The 15,768-nt window shown below is 40.1% G+C and overlaps 1 protein-coding gene across 2 annotated transcripts in view; it reads left to right on the top strand.

The window, feature by feature from the left end:
• The window catches only part of HSPA12A (heat shock protein family A (Hsp70) member 12A), a 173,901-nt gene that overhangs the window by 1,845 nt on the left and 156,288 nt on the right, over positions 1 to 15,768 (top strand). For both annotated transcript variants that reach the window (XM_036898987.2, XM_057506378.1), the window contains exon 2: positions 12,188 to 12,275. In XM_036898987.2, the coding sequence (XP_036754882.2) occupies positions 12,188 to 12,275 (88 nt within the window). The remainder of the gene's footprint in view (positions 1 to 12,187; positions 12,276 to 15,768) is intronic.

Genomic DNA, 15,768 nt, shown 5'->3' with positions numbered 1-15,768 from the left:
TGACTCATTTGACATTTTAATGGAAGATTGAAAGTTCCCTGGGCTGGGACCACCATGTCTTGGAGTCTCCCTCATATAACCCACTGGCCTCTAGTCTCCGTGACGACAGGGACTTGTCTTATTCTGGTCTGTTTTGTTCACCATTGCATCGCCAGCATCAGCACATTACCTGACAGAATAGCAGTTGCTCGATAAATATTCGTTGAAGGAATGAATGGATTTTACACATAATAAATGCTTAATAAATGCCTCAGTCAAATGTTTTGGAGTTGAGTGAATAAAGAGTTTACCAGGCTGGCTGGGGCAAAGGGTGTGTTTTCAGGAATAATGAGAAAGGTAGAAAAATAGTTCAGATGAAATGATGAAGGTACTGTAATACTATTCTGCAAGAGCAGGAAGCAGCCCCATTTCTGCATATGGGATAAGCAAGATGGAAATGATCTTTTAAGAAGTTAATTGCAGCAGTGGAGCAGCTTCCTAGGTGTTTTTTTATACAGAAAGCTGGAGAAACAGGCAGAAAATAATACAGGTGTAAGGGTCTAAATGTAATAGCAATAGAAGAGATGGGTGAGAGAACAGAAAGGAAGGAAGGATGGAACTCATTTTGAGTGATTGTGTGTGGGCTTGGGGAACCAAAAACGACTCCATGGAGGCTGACTTGTAGAATGCCATCACAGCTGATGGAAATGGGAGAGTGATTTGGCTTTCATGGGGGAACAGGATGTGTTTGGTTTTAGACGTGGCACTTGAGGAGCACTGGTATCCCAGAGAAAAAGGACTGAAGGTAGAGGTTATCAGCATCTGCATAGAAGTTAAAGTCGAAATAAGAATAGATGAATCTTCTGGAGGGAAAAGGGAAAAAAATTCCTCTTAAGGAACTAAATATTGGAGAAGGACTATACTTAAGACATACCAGGAGGGTAAGGAGCTATAATAGAAGCAAACATAATAGGCTTAGAGAAAAAGGGAAAAATAGAAATCACAGAGTCTAGGGCAGAGAGTTTTGGGAATGTGTCAAATATGCATGTGTGTGTGTGTGTGTGTGTATGTATAGAACAAAGTCTGAAAGGATATACATGAGCATGTTAATTGTGTCATCCTGTGATGGGATCACTGGGAATATTTGTTCTTTTCATATATTGGTAGTATCTGATTGTTCTCAAATGTATGCTTGTATAACTTTGAAAAAATACATTAGAAATATTTGAGGGAAGGATGTTATGGGAGAATTGAAGGCTGAAAAAAGATTATTAGAAGCTCAGTTGTTCTCTTAAAGAGTCGTTCCATCTTCTCAAATAAAAACAATGCTACATATAGGCTAAATAAATAAAACTACCATTTCTGTTTTCTTCTGTTATTCACTCAATCAGAAAATATTTATGAAATGCCTAGACACTGTTCCAGGCACTGGGGAAGAAGCAAAGAATAAAATAGATAACATTTCTTCTCTTCATGGCACTTAAGTTCTAATGGCACAACTTTCAAAATGAAAGCATTTTGAAAAGTTGGTATGCTAAGGGTTTATTAACAGCCTATTAAGGTTGAATAGATCCAGAGTAAATAAAATGATCATGAATATTCCAATTTTGTTGTCTTCTAGTAGGTATTAGAGTATTGGGGTATATCCATTTCTTATTGAGACTGAATGTCCAAGGGCACTTATAGAGCAGCAGGACTGGAAAGGGACTGAGTGGTGCTAACCCTGAAGGTATAAACTGGGGAGTTGAGGAGGGGAGAGAAAGTCAGACAATGAAAGGGAAAGGAAAATCTCAGGAGTTCTAGAAAATTCTGGAACATATCCCAGGAAAGAAGGCAGGACTATACTCTCCTTTAGAGAGGGCACAGCTCTGACTATTGACTTCTCATGGATGGGGTACCCTTAGTGAAAGGGGTATATGGTGTGGACAAGGGCCATTTAGGAATTAGGAAACTTAGATGGGTGTCCCAGCTGTTGCAAGATATTCTAGGACCTCATCAATAAAATGAGTGGTTGGACTAGATCAGTGTTTCCTAACCTTTTTGAGTATAAAGATTACTTTTTCACAACAAAAAATTGAAACTCCTCCCCACCCCACAGCTCCCCACTGCACCCCACCATGTAACAGTGGTTATACATAGTGACTGAATTCAGTTGGTGTGTCTAGAAGCATTTGTATTTCATTCACAGAAACTGTACATATGACAAAAAGTACATTTACAGGCAAGCCATTCCTCAGTGTCAGGGGTGTATTTGGTGAACTTTGGGAATTGTGAGCCCCTTCCCACAGTCCACAGGTTTCTCAGGGACTTTGAGAACCACTGAACTGGGTCTCCCCTTAGATCTCTTCTGCTTTGTAGCTCTGTTTCAAGATAAAATATTAGGACATACTAGTTTATTCTTATCTGCTAGTTTGTAGAGGAAATCAGTCATTTTCAGTCTGCATTTCAAAAAAAAATTCTAAGCTATGTCGATTTCCTAAATGAATGAGGATACAGAAAATGTGTTTGTTCATTATTCCTTAAAACTTTCCAACATCTTTATTAAATTGGAACTTGTTTGCCACAACTTTAAATGTTCAGGAGTGATTATTTAGGTGTTATTTTGGAATTGCTACCAAGTGCTTGTTAATTCTTTATTTCCAGCATTTGCCATCTGCGTTGAATATCATTTTTCATAGGGAACAAATGAACATGATTGCAGGTGCTTTTTACCATAGAATCATAGAAACTGGAGACAGAATAGATGGAAATGTTTCCTTTTCCTCATCTAGAGAATGGGAGTATTGTTACCTTTCTTCACCCAGCTGTCATGAACAAGAAATAAGTGATTACCAGGCTAATTGTAAGATAAATAGCTGTAGATTAAATGCTAAGTAATAAAAGTAGGAATGATTTGACTAATAAAAAATGTTTTTGTAATTTGCTTTTTTCATTATTAATGCCTCCTGGCAGTCATTATTACCATGGTAGTAGTGACAACAACAAAAACCACAGCAGCAACTACCATTGATGGAAGTGCTTTTATGTGTCTGGGGCTTTCCTTTTATCATCCCACTGAATCTGCAGAACAACCACAAAATGTAGGTGATTCTCCCAAAGTTACAGTTAACAAATGGTGGAGATGGAATGTGAGCCCAGGTCCCCCTGATACCAATGTCCATGCGTTTCCTACTGTGCTCCGCTGCCTCTCAAATTCTTTGGTCTCATGTCAGCCCTTGGTGGACTTTTGCCCGTTCTCTCTGGAGAAGCCAGTTGAGCTGCGCACATTGAAGGCTTGGTGAAAGGAGCCTGGGTAAATGCTAGTAATCTGTTGATAACTGGGTCTCAGTCTGGGCTGCACATTGCAATCACCTGGGGAGCCTACTGGATTCTACTAGAATCTAAGCACCATTAGAACTTAAGCACACAAAGAAAAGGGTTATCTATTTTATTTACTGCTACAGTATTGATAAATACTGATGCCTGGGCCCTACCCCACACTATTAAATCAAAATCTCCAGGGCTGGGTCCTATGCCTAGAGTTTTTTTTTTTTAATATGTGATATTAGTGTGCAGCGAGGGTTGAGAACCACTGTTCTACAAGATTTCTTCATGGATCACACCAGAAAGAGAATGGATAAGGTTTCACTTGAATGATTTGATAATGGATGCAGCCACAAAGGCCTGGAAGTGTTGGCTCTTGGAATCAGACCACATGGGGGATCAAGGAGTCCTGGTTCTTCTAGTTACCAGCTGTGTGACCTTGTACAAGTTAGTTAACCTCTCAGAGCCTATTTCCTCAGTGACTAATATTCTCAGCTTCATAGGATTGCTGTGAGATTACATTTAAAATGCCATGGAACCATCTTCCCACCCTGCCCAATACATAGTGATGATGCCATTATTGCTGAAGAAATTAAGGAAAAGGAAAGTGTAGCACTTTTAGCAGTTTTGCCTTATTTGTATGAAAATCTTTCTGTAGCTTTGTTTAGGAGTTCAGATGGAGCTGCAGTAAATGATAAGGAGCGACTTTTTGAAATAATCAAACCTCCTGGTAATGTATCACTTTTATTTTAACCTTTGCAATTTGTGCAAAATTATGAAGTTGATGTGTTATTTCTCTTTTTTTCCCAAATGAAGCAGAGAGCTGGAGCCATAGCCATAATGTGAGTGTTCAAAGCTGGCCTCCTGTCAAAGGCTGTTTTAGATTTAGCCTTCCGGTCATTTGTTCAGAGGGCTTTGACACCGAAGCCCAAAAGATACTGTTGGAGATGCTACTGCTGGCAGTTTAATTGGTGTTTTTCAGGGTATAGACACACAATTTCTATATAGTAGAAGGAAACTGGAAATAGGGCAATTTTCCAGTGAGTTCAGACAGTAACGAGAAAAGGACAAAATCAGGCAAAAGAAATTCTTTAAGCAAGCTATTTACCATTTTTGAGTAGATACTTTTTAAACTTTATAGAAGTAGGTACAATTTAAGAGTATCTTTGTGACATAATTATTGGCTAACAAAACAAAATGAATACATATAAAATAGCCTACAAAAGCCAGGTTTTCTGATTTGTACTTTTCTTAATATAAATGTACCAAAATAAACATAGTAACTGCGTTTATTGTGAATGAAGAGAATGTTCAACACATTTTCCACATAGGGGGCAGCAAAGAAGAGAGAGGGAGGCTCTAGTTAAGAGGACCAGTTAGATGTTTTATCAAGTTATGGCTAAAAATGTTTTTTTCTGTTACCGTGCAAATATTTATTTGGTTAGTTTCCTGACTTCTGAGAATTGTGTGCATATCTATTTTGCTGCTGCACTTGAATGAGAGCTAATAAATTGTTTGACTTTTGTAATTAAACTTAAAAACCTGATTGAAAGGGATTTTAGCCTCCTAGGAAATGTACTTTAAGTTAATCTGCTTAAGAGGAATTATCTATTTCTTACCAGCAAATCAAAAGACTGTCTATGCCTTATAACTGATGATTTCTAGAGGCCTGGTCATGAATCTTATGGTTATGTTAAACCTTCAAAAAATTATTTGAGAAACTTAAAAAATTCAGTTGTCAAAAATTTAGGACTTGGCTTTTTACATTTGTTATCAGCAGAGTGTAGAATTGTTTATTGTTTTTGTTTTCTCTTTTTCTTTGTTAATTTGCCTTTTTTTTAGTCCTATTTAAGAAGTTTGAGAATTTTAGTTCTTTGAGTATTTTTAAAAAGTACTGGTCATAGACGCACATGAGAACATTTTTAGGGGGAGTGTAATTTTTGGAGTAAATTCCCAGGAATTTTCAGTGAATAAAATCATGTTAGGCCAATTTCTCAATATTTATTTGGTTTGACTGCCATCTCTTTCATATATGACAATCATATATAAATGATTACCATTGGTGCCCTATGTACTTCCAAAATTACTTAAGGTGACACTTGTGAATGAATCTCTAATGCCAATCTAATGTGTTAAATTTCTGTACAATTTATAAAAATACACAGAATTGTATGTTAACAAGGGATAAATGGATCCTGCTTTTCATTAAATAATACTGTTTTTATATTTTGTGACTGTGCATTCAATACCTTATGTGGATATTACAGAAATTTTTAAAATGATAAGAATCTGTTTTTCAGAAAAATAATGTTTCCATTAATCCTTGAAGGAGAGATGTAGTAAGGATGAAAGACTGAAATGTTATTTCTAAAGTGGAAATAATTTAATATGTTATAAATGATACTGTCTTCAGTTTGGGCTACAGTCAGTGTAACTATATTTTAAATGGTACAGTTTGGAGATAGAAAGGAAAAGGAAAGTATGAGAGAATCTAACACAGTAGTACTCAGACAAGAATAAAGAGCTGATGTGTATTAGGATGATTTTGGTGCTTTCACTTGAAACAAATAATTGAGGCAAAAGTGGGGTTTGGAATAGAAGTATCTGGGTGCCTGCCCTGACCTCCAGTTCTTTTTGTGCATAGAGATCCGGCCAAAGCAAGCAATGCTGGTAATCCGGGGCCGCCCTTCCAGTGGCCTGTTGGAGCTGGTAAAAATCCCTGAAGGAGCTGTACTTATTAAAAGCCACTGTTAGACTGTTGTCAAAATTGGAGTTGATTCATGAACAACCGAGTGATTTAAAATATCCCTAAGCTATTCTTGGTAACCATCTTTCGCAAAGCTCATGGCCACATATTTGCACTCTAGCCTTAAAACCATTCTGTGTGTTTGAAAATAGAGAAGACTGTGCAGCAAACTCACAGGGCAGGGAATTTCATAGAGAAGAGTCTTGGATATCTGGACCTTCTAAAGAATTTTTCTGCCTCTGAATTTTAAAAGTAGAATCCCTGTTTTGAGCAAACTGGCACCAAATTTCCTTTTGATGTAAAATATCCCATGCCAACACTGGGTGGAATTTTTAATAACTGGTGAATCTGATCTGAACTTTGGTTGCCTAATCATTAATGCTTTCTGTATAGCCAAGCTGACAGGATGTAAGGGAAAAATAAAATTCCTGTGCTGATTTTGAGAGCACAAAACTAAAGACTGTCTTTTGTAGAGTAAGAACAAAAACTTAACTTTTATTTTAAGCTATGATGGCAATAAGTAAAATACGTGTTTATCAGTTTATAAGCTTTAGAGTGAATATTGGCCTATGTAGCATCATTTATTCCTTTATAAAAAATACAGCCATTTTGAATTCTTAACTAGACCATTGCAAGAAAAATATCTGTTCAACTGATAATTTTTTCTGTACATTTGTCATAAACCTATTGTTGCAAAATTAGTTGCCTTTTTGGGAGATAATTATAAATCTGTAGAAGCAGGAAATAGGATGAAGAACTCAAAGTTCTAAGATGGCTTTTAGTTTATATTTGCAATAGACTTTATCTCCAAGTATTATTTGTTATATGAGAACAAAAGAAACCACCATGTCTTGTTGGTTTGTTTAAACTAAAAATAACTTTTTTTTTTTAGGATGCAAGATTTATTTTTTCTTTATTTCCAATACCTAGGTTGATGTCTGGTTCATAACAGATAATCAATAGATATATGTTAACAAATATATTACTCACTTATAATAGACTTTTTTTTTTTGAGAGGGCATCTCTCATATTTATTGATCAAATGGTTGTTAACAACAATAAAATTCTGTATAGGGGAGTCGATGCACAATCATTAATCTACCCCAAGCCTAATTCTCATCAGTCTCCGATCTTCTGAAGCATAACAAACAAGTTCTTACATGGTGAACAAATTCTTACCTAGTGAATAAGTTCTTACATGGTGAACAGTGCAAGGGCAGTCATCACAGAAACTTTCGGTTTTGATCACGCATTATGAACTATAAACAATCAGGTCACATATGAATATTCGTTTGATTTTATACTTGATTTATATGTGAATCCCACATTTCTCCCTTATTATTATTATAAAAATAACTTTTTAACCTTCCCCTGTATGTATTATCTGGGTTTGACTCTAACTTAGGAGCAGGCCTGGAACTTTGCACACACTTTTCCAAACCCTAATGCTAAGAAAAAAGCACTACCATACTTGGCATACTCCTAGATCCTGGCTGGTGGATCAGAGCATCACACACACACACACACACACACACACACACACACACACACACACACACACACACACACACACACACACACACACACGCCTGACCCCCCACAGGGTTTAGGCTCAGCTGCCACATCAGGGTCAGCCCATATGATTACTGCGTTTATGAGAGACTCACCTTGTTCTCGAAATTTAGACTTTAGGACTGTCACCTCATGCCAGCCTATCTCATCTATTTTTCACAACATGTGAAGGTAAATTTTTACCTTTTTCATGGTAGGCATTTACAGCTAGTCCTTTAGTCATGCTTGTGTGATTACTAAAGTGCATCTACTTCAGTTGGATACTTTAAAATAAGCTCTAACTCTAAAAGGTTAGGATTGGGTTGGGATCCTGTCTCAGACAAACTGGGGAGAATCAGTATAGGGACCCTCGTTTGGCTACCTAGTGCTTTCTGACTTTTGAAAGTAAGGAAACTTGGCAGCATGTCATTCTAAGAAAATTGTAGGAAACAAAGTAGAACCAAGCTCTCCAGCGGGGAGGGGAAGGAAGCCTGTGTTTGTATAGCCTCCCTAATGTCTGATTTAGTCATAAAAACTGCAGCTGAAATGTTCATTTGGATCCATCCCATGCATTCTGCTAAGGGCTAAGACAGTAAAATATTTTTCTTCCCTTACCCAGTGGTTCTGTATTAATTCAGGAGCTATAAAGCAAATTTCAAACGGACATTTTCTAACTGAAAAATAAGCACACCCTAGGTATGGAATACAAACATTTCAAAAGGTACTGTTACCCATCAGCTGGATGTTAACTTTTAATTTAAGTATAAAGGATCTTAACATTTCTGTGTGTTAACTTTTAGTGGATGAGATACATGTTGGTAGAAAGGCAAACACTCAGTGAATAGAGGGCTCAGGTTGAAATGTGGGTGGCTCTCATTGCACAAATAAATTTACCAATCTAAATTACCAAATTTAAATCTAAGTCTTACCTTAAGACTTAGCTCTTACCTTTCAGAACGCTCACAGACTAACCTGGGGGGTAATTCTCGCCACTCTGTGCATTTCATCATTTAGGTGGGTGGCATGATATAGGACTGATGCAGCATTTTAAAATGCATTCTTTTATTTTTAAACACATGCCCAACATCTTGACAAAAACCCTATTTAGTATGAAGTTCAAGCACACATAACCCAAGGTTAATCTCTACCTTGTGAAATCAGCTGGTTTAAAATATGCTACAAAGATCCTCATGAGGAGCAAGATGTGAAGCCCCATTTTAGCGTCTCAAGCTTTGGAACTGTGTTCAGACCTCGTGTCATGTGAAAATAAACGAAAGAGGAGGATGCAAAAGTGAAACCAGTCCTGTGGCTGCTGTCAAATTTGACATTCATTCCACTGACAATGTGCTTGTTTGACTTGTTTTTCTCCTCTTCAAATGTTGCTTTTTCCCCCTCCAGATATATGGTGAAACGGTGTTCACACTGTCCACACTCACTCTGGGAGTTCATGCAGAGGACACGCGGCCTAATACCAGCAGCAGGCCAGCACTGCCCCCCACCACGCACCCCCACCTCGAGTGCAGCCCTCCCCAGGCATTCCTGCTTCACATGCGGCTCTTAACAGGGGGCTTGGGATTCTAGCCTTGGTAGTCCAGCTCTCCTTGTCTTGGCTGCAGGGGATTAACTCAACCCACTTTGTCTTGACCACCTATCTAATAGGCAAAACTGCTAGAAATAACTATATGGTCATATTTACCACTCATTTATTTGCCATTATGGGAATCATTTTTAGAGATAAGAAAGAAAATCATACAGCCAGACAGAACATTTAGTTCCACACTTTCATTTTACAGACTAAAAAAAAAAAAGACCTTCCCATGTAAGCAAATAGAGAAAAACTCAGTTTCTGGTGAAAGGCTGTCAACATAATTCCTCCTGTCTAGGAATCAATTTATGTACTAGGCTTATTTAAATAATTTTTATTCTCTTCACTGTAGCGGTAAAGGAAAAATAGCTAATATTTATTATAAACAGTATATTTTGGTGTAATATGTGTAGTTGCACTAAAGGAATACCATGTATATTCTGACAATATTAAAATAAAAAATTCCTAAATTCTGAGGAAAAAAATGATGCACTTATGTACAGTTATGGGAGGGGTACCACCACCTGTCAAAGGATGTAGATGCAAAAAGTTCTCTGACTTTCTTCAAGTTTATAAATTTAAATGGCCTTTTTGTAGTTGAGGTCTCTATGCTATTGTTCATGAAGTAGGCAGACAGACGTTTTTGCCTTTTTAAACAGTACTGTGATAACCATGTCTACTGCCCTTACTCCGTCAGCTACAGAAAATCTTCTGGCTCATCGGTTGGAAGGTGATTCACCTGAAGCTTTGTTCCCAAATTAGTAACAGCAGCATCTCATTTAGCGAGAGGCACTTCCCACCAATTAAATTGAAAAAAAGTCTCTCTCATATTCAGACACAAACTGAGGCTTTCACCTGTCGGAGGAAAATGAAACCATCACAAACCACTATTTATTCTGCTGGCAGGTTCACATCTATGACAAAATGATTTTCCCCCAGGTGACTTACTCCCTCACATTGGCCTGGCAATGACTAAATGAAGTACTTTGAAAACTCCGTTAGTGTGTGGTCCCCGTTCCCACGATGTGTCACTGCTGCCGCCAAGTGACAGGTCTGAAAAAAATCACGTCTTAAACAGAGCATCGGTTCCTGCAAAACCGAGGCCCCTACTACCTCCTAGACAAAGATACAATCTTATTTGATGAGAATGGAGATGCTCTCCTAAGTCAGACTTGACCCACATGGGCCAAATTCATAGCCTCTGAGGGAAGAGTGACATGGGTGATTAAGAAAATTATTTCTTATCCTGAACAAATAAGCCTAATTCTAGGGTTGAGGGAATATTTAGTGTGAGTTTTCCACAATCTCACACAAAATCTTGCTATGCTATGGGAAGGGACATTCTCTGTCTTAAAAATCAGACACACCAGAAACTTGTGACTCTAGGAACACGCAAATGCCTGGGGACATATGCAAGGACTGTTCTTGTGAGCAACCTCATTCTTGAACTGGGCTAAGAGCTTTTCAATTGCTGTGACATTTTCAGCCAGGGAAGTAGTAGTTGTTGCAGAGCAATGTTTTACAGGCAATTACTTTATATTATCAACGGAGCAATTCCCCTTCCAGAAAGGAACCAAAGCGATCACGTTAAATCATTACAGAGGGAGCAGGAGAAAGGATTCATCTCATTAGCAGGTGCGGTGCTGCAGGCTCCGCGGTGGTGCACAATGTCACTGGCCCTTTAAGACAATGGCTGTGCTCCCTCCACCACCGCCATCCCCTCCCCTGGAGCTGTTGACAGGTCTAAACCTCCCTAGCAGCCCATTGTGGCCGCAGTAGGAGGCACCTGCAGAAAATGTGCCAAAACTAGGCAGGGAGCAAGAGCTTTTCAATAAGCTCCGCAGCTGGAGAGGAGAGGCAACACTAAACAACCAGGCGCGGACCAGGCATGTGATGGGAAAAGGGGTCAAACCAGACACCTCCTATCGGCTTTCTGAGCTTTCTGAGCGCTGTTCGGTTCAATTTGCTGACATCTTCTAGCTGGCTTTTCTCTACTTGCTTAATATGCTGAGGTATTTAGCTTAAAAGCACTAAATACTCCATCACGATGAGAAGCTCTCTCCCTTTCCCATTTACTGTTATTAAGGACGTTTTCCGGTATTTTCTCTCTCTTTCTGCCCCAAACCAAAATTGTTTTCTTTTGCTTCTCTTTCATGACTACTTACAGGCATTCTCCACCTCACAGTGCCTGCTTGATTTTACTCATTTTTAATTCAGGGACAAGTAAAGCTCTTCAAATTCAGGATCAGGGCTGCCTTTATAAAGCACACATTCCGACTGCTATAAGCACCGGTCTGGAAGCTGCACTGAATTTCAACACAGTAAACATTTATTGTGCATCTACTGTGTACCCACGACTGTTCTCAGGGCTTTCAGAAATGGACAAGACATGATTCCCCTCTTATACTCTTTAGGATCCAGCGGAGAGGCTAAAAAGTAAGTGTAGCCATGGGTTTTAGGAGTTCGTTTTGTACCCGTACACTCTTGTCTGTAGTTTACTGCCCTTCAGAGAATAAGCAGGAATGAAGGTGGGGTGGGGGTGGTGACAGGAAGGGACCTGGGATATGCTCGGGGTGTAGTGGCTTTGTCCAGAGTGTCTTGGGAGTTAAGAGGACAGATTCTCAGTTGCCTCTCTCCATGATACATGCAGATGAGAATGTGGCATAGCTTCTTACTTCTGGCAGGGCTTATTGGTCTGTTGTGCTGTATCTTTACACAGCACTTCTCAGGTCTCACAATATTTCCACCTAATTATTTCTCACTTGCATAATAAACCATTGCCTCTGCCTGCCTTACAGATGAAAACATCTGAGACTCAGGGCAAAGCACCTTGTCCAGGGCCACACAATAAGTAGGGGGTAAATGCAAAGGGCCGCCAGGAACCTGGCTCCTCTGCTGCCCACCTAAACCTCTGCTTCCCTTCTGCCCCTTCAAACTGTCAACCAGCATGAGCACAGGATTTAAAAGCAGCATGGAAACAAAGTGACATTTTCACAGTGAAACTCTTCTCCCCCCTCCTACAGATGGAGAGTGTTGGTGTGTACGGATTCTGTGGGTGTACAGCAAAGAACAAAATGAAGTGTGATTCAAGGTGGGAAATAGCTGCTACAGGTAGGCAATGAACTAATTTGTGTAAGTATCAAACTGGCGTTGGAAGTAGTTACCCCAGAACTTCATTCCTTTAGAGAAGGACTAGGTATGTTTAAAGTGGGTACATTTAAACATATGAGATATTTGCTAAACTGCTGCAAATCATCTGCTTGTCCCAAATGCCAACAAGTGGTAGGAAGTGAGAGAGAGTATCTCAGAGGCATCCTTGGGTCAGGAACCAAAAGTGTTTCCCACCCAGCCAAAGCCCAGAATGGTCACTATCCATGCTCACAGCATGGCTTTTGATGGCCACCTGGCTTCAGTCTACCTGCTGGGCACATGCTTGTCCCGCAGCTCTGTTCTGCTGGCCCTGGGGGCTTGCATCTACTCAGGCCCCTTCCACGGCAGAAAGAGATGGTCTTCCCGCTCCTCTGAGCCTGTTTGTGCTTGAACATGTCTGCTCCTCTTCTTCTTCCCCAGCACCTCCCTCCAATTCTAGGGAAAACAAGCAGACTATTCATGTAAAAAGAGAAAGAGTGAGCAGGGGTGGGAGGGGGTATGCCACCGACAAACTCCATTGAAAGCGGCTGGCTGTTCATTTACATTCACACTTTTAAAAAATGTTAACTAATGATGTTAAATGGTTTGCCAAAGGTCCTGGCAGGTCAGTTGTAGAAGTGTCATTTCTGCCTAATTAGGGCTCTTGTGGCTGCTCGGGGCCTCCCAGTGCAACCAGTGACAAGCCGAGAGCTGACAGCTTCAATTGGTGCCAATAGGAAGGTTGGACCGGTCATGTTTTCCAACTCAGCCAGGTGTTTGCTGAATGAGGGAGGGGGCCGGGGAGATCTGAGCGCTTCTATGATCTTTTTCTTTCCCGCTCCCTCTCGAGTCTTTCCTCTTTGCCTGTCTTGTCTTGTGTCAAGGTCAAGAATGGGCTTTGCTAAATCAGCAATTTGGGTTATCTCTGGGAGGTCATTAGCAATCCTCGGCCCAGACATTTCAAGTGGTCTCAGACCCCAGATGCTAGATTTTTTTTCTCCCTAAAAATCAGAGAGTAGGAAGAGACAAGTAAAAGTTTAAGGTGAAAAAACAACAGTAGGAAGAAAACAAAACAAACTCCTAAAAGACCCAGAAAACTGCGTAACCATCAAAGTCTTAAACTTCTGAAGACATTCATAAGAATAAAATTGGCTTAAAGAGAAAACAGTTAAAGCACCCCATCAACACTTTGAATAATTTAAAGAAAAGACAATAATGAGAAGAAATCCTGTAGTTGTTCAGTTGTATATAGAATACCTGTCAAATAGTAGATGCTTAATGTATAATTGTTTGCTTTGATTTTTCAGGAGACAAATGATTGTCTGAGAAACAAAGCGCGATTGATAGAGATCCTGCTATTTTTCATGCTTACTTTAATCGTTCATATAATGCTTTTTGAATTTCTCAGTTGACTGTAAAATACATACGAGTTTGGAGTACCACATGATCGGTTGATATGATATCTTATGTTTTATGTTCACTTTTTCCTATGCTTCTTTTTTTATTCTTAACAACTTAAAACAAGAAAAATGCCACTGGTCCTCAGAAGCCCCGGGCAACTCACAGGCAGAGAGGCCCTCCCGTGGCAGTGATCAGGCACCTGTGTCCGGAATGTGGATTTGACACACTGGTGGATCCCGTGGCAATGATTGCAGTCCCTATGTGTACTAGAACATTCTAGCACTTATAAACACACAAATACACACACCTACCAAGCGTGTTAGCGGGTCTGGTAGACAAGGAATGGCAGGATTAATTCATGGGCATTTGGGGCAATGTGTGTCATTAAAGGGAAAAAGTTGAACTGAAAAAAAGCAGGGTTTCTTTTACAAACAAGGGTGGTTGATATGTTAAGTTTTTAGCTTCCTTTCCTCACCTGGGCCCCTTTCCCACCTTCTGCCTCCATTTTCTCTAATATGGGACAATGAAAATTGGGGACAGGAAAAAAAGACTGTTTACATCCACTGATTTTATTAAAGGAGAATTAAGAAGATTAAATGGGACATCTGCTATTATTATTAACTACATATGCACACCTAGGACAGTACCTGGCACATGTCAGGTGCCCGATAGCAGTGACTTCTCTTCCTGCTGTCCTGAGTCCCTCATGGCAGGAGACCAGACACTGTTCTGTGGCATCAAATTATTTTCTCAATACCCAGGACATATTTGAACAAGGAGAATTAATAGAGTCGTCTAATAGGCTGACCTCATGAATGATGAGTGAGAGAATAAATCTAGACATATCCAAACAGTTTAGTTGTCTGTCTCTAACTTTTCCCTCCAGGGACCGCCTTTGTCACTCAATCCCTTAAAAGATCCACTTTGCATTTTTGTCCAACCGTTTGGTGCCACAGCATGTGTTCTTTTCCATCTTCTTCAGTGACCTTCTTTGTTGACTCATACTGCTTTTATCCTGGGATATGATTTCGTGGGATATATCCTGGGATGTAGTTCCTGTGCTAACCCCTGGCTTAGCTCTGCCGCCCACATCTGCCTCTGTCTCTCGAGTCCCGGACCACAAAGCTGTGGTTGCCGTGTGCATCCTGTGAGGGTGAATGACTGCTGTCTGGCTCTCATGACTGCCAAGAAGTGGCCACTTCAGACTCTCCTTGTAGTAAGGAAGATGGGTATTTAACAAGCATCCTGTAAGTTATTAGTGGTAAAGAAAACCTTCTGCAGTAACTAAAGCTGCAGGGAAGATATGCCAATTCGTTATTAAAACTGAAACAAAAAACTTTTGAAGGCTTGTGAACAGAGGAAAGAACATGTGAATGACAATAATTCCTCTGTTCTGTGGCATCAGTGTCCTCCAGCGGCATTCGTGAGAGCTGATCACCACGATGGTGACTCTGGCCAGGGGAAATCATCTTGCGGTGGATGTTATTTAAACCTTTTTGAAAGGCAGATCAGATTTCCTTTTCATTTTCCACCATTTAGGGCCTTTAGGTGGCCATTCAGATCTGGCGCTGGCTTCTCGTTGACCTTGAAGCCTCACTGTGGTTGGGTGGATTTGCTGGCAGTGCTCTGGACCTGCCAGGATGTTTCATGCCTCAGGGCCTTTGAACAAACTCTTTTTTTTATCCTTGGAAGACTTTTCCCTTTGTTCTGAAAAACAACTCTTCATTCTGCCACCTCCTCCCCAAAGCTTCTGCTGATACCCCCCCAAATTAGACTGGCCTTTCTCTCTTTTGTGCTCCCTGCAGAAGTTCACATTCCTCTTAATAAGAATAATAAGTGTGAGAATAAAAGTTCCGTTTTATTGAGTGCCTTCTGTGTGCCAGTAAGTGTAAGCACTCTCACTTGTCTTATCATTTAATCCTCACCTTGTGAGGAAGGTGCTGCTGTAGACACCTGTCTTACCAGTGAGGACCCTGAGGCCCCAGGCACATGGTAAGGTCACATAGCCAGTGGCGTGGGACCTGAGCCGAGCCCGGTGAGCATGTGTGTTAACCCCCCTCAATCCAGCACCACC

The sequence above is a fragment of the Manis pentadactyla genome, chromosome 8 (assembly GCF_030020395.1).
Source record: "Manis pentadactyla isolate mManPen7 chromosome 8, mManPen7.hap1, whole genome shotgun sequence".
NCBI lineage: Eukaryota > Metazoa > Chordata > Mammalia > Pholidota > Manidae > Manis > Manis pentadactyla.
This window is presented reverse-complemented; position numbering and strand designations above follow the sequence as displayed.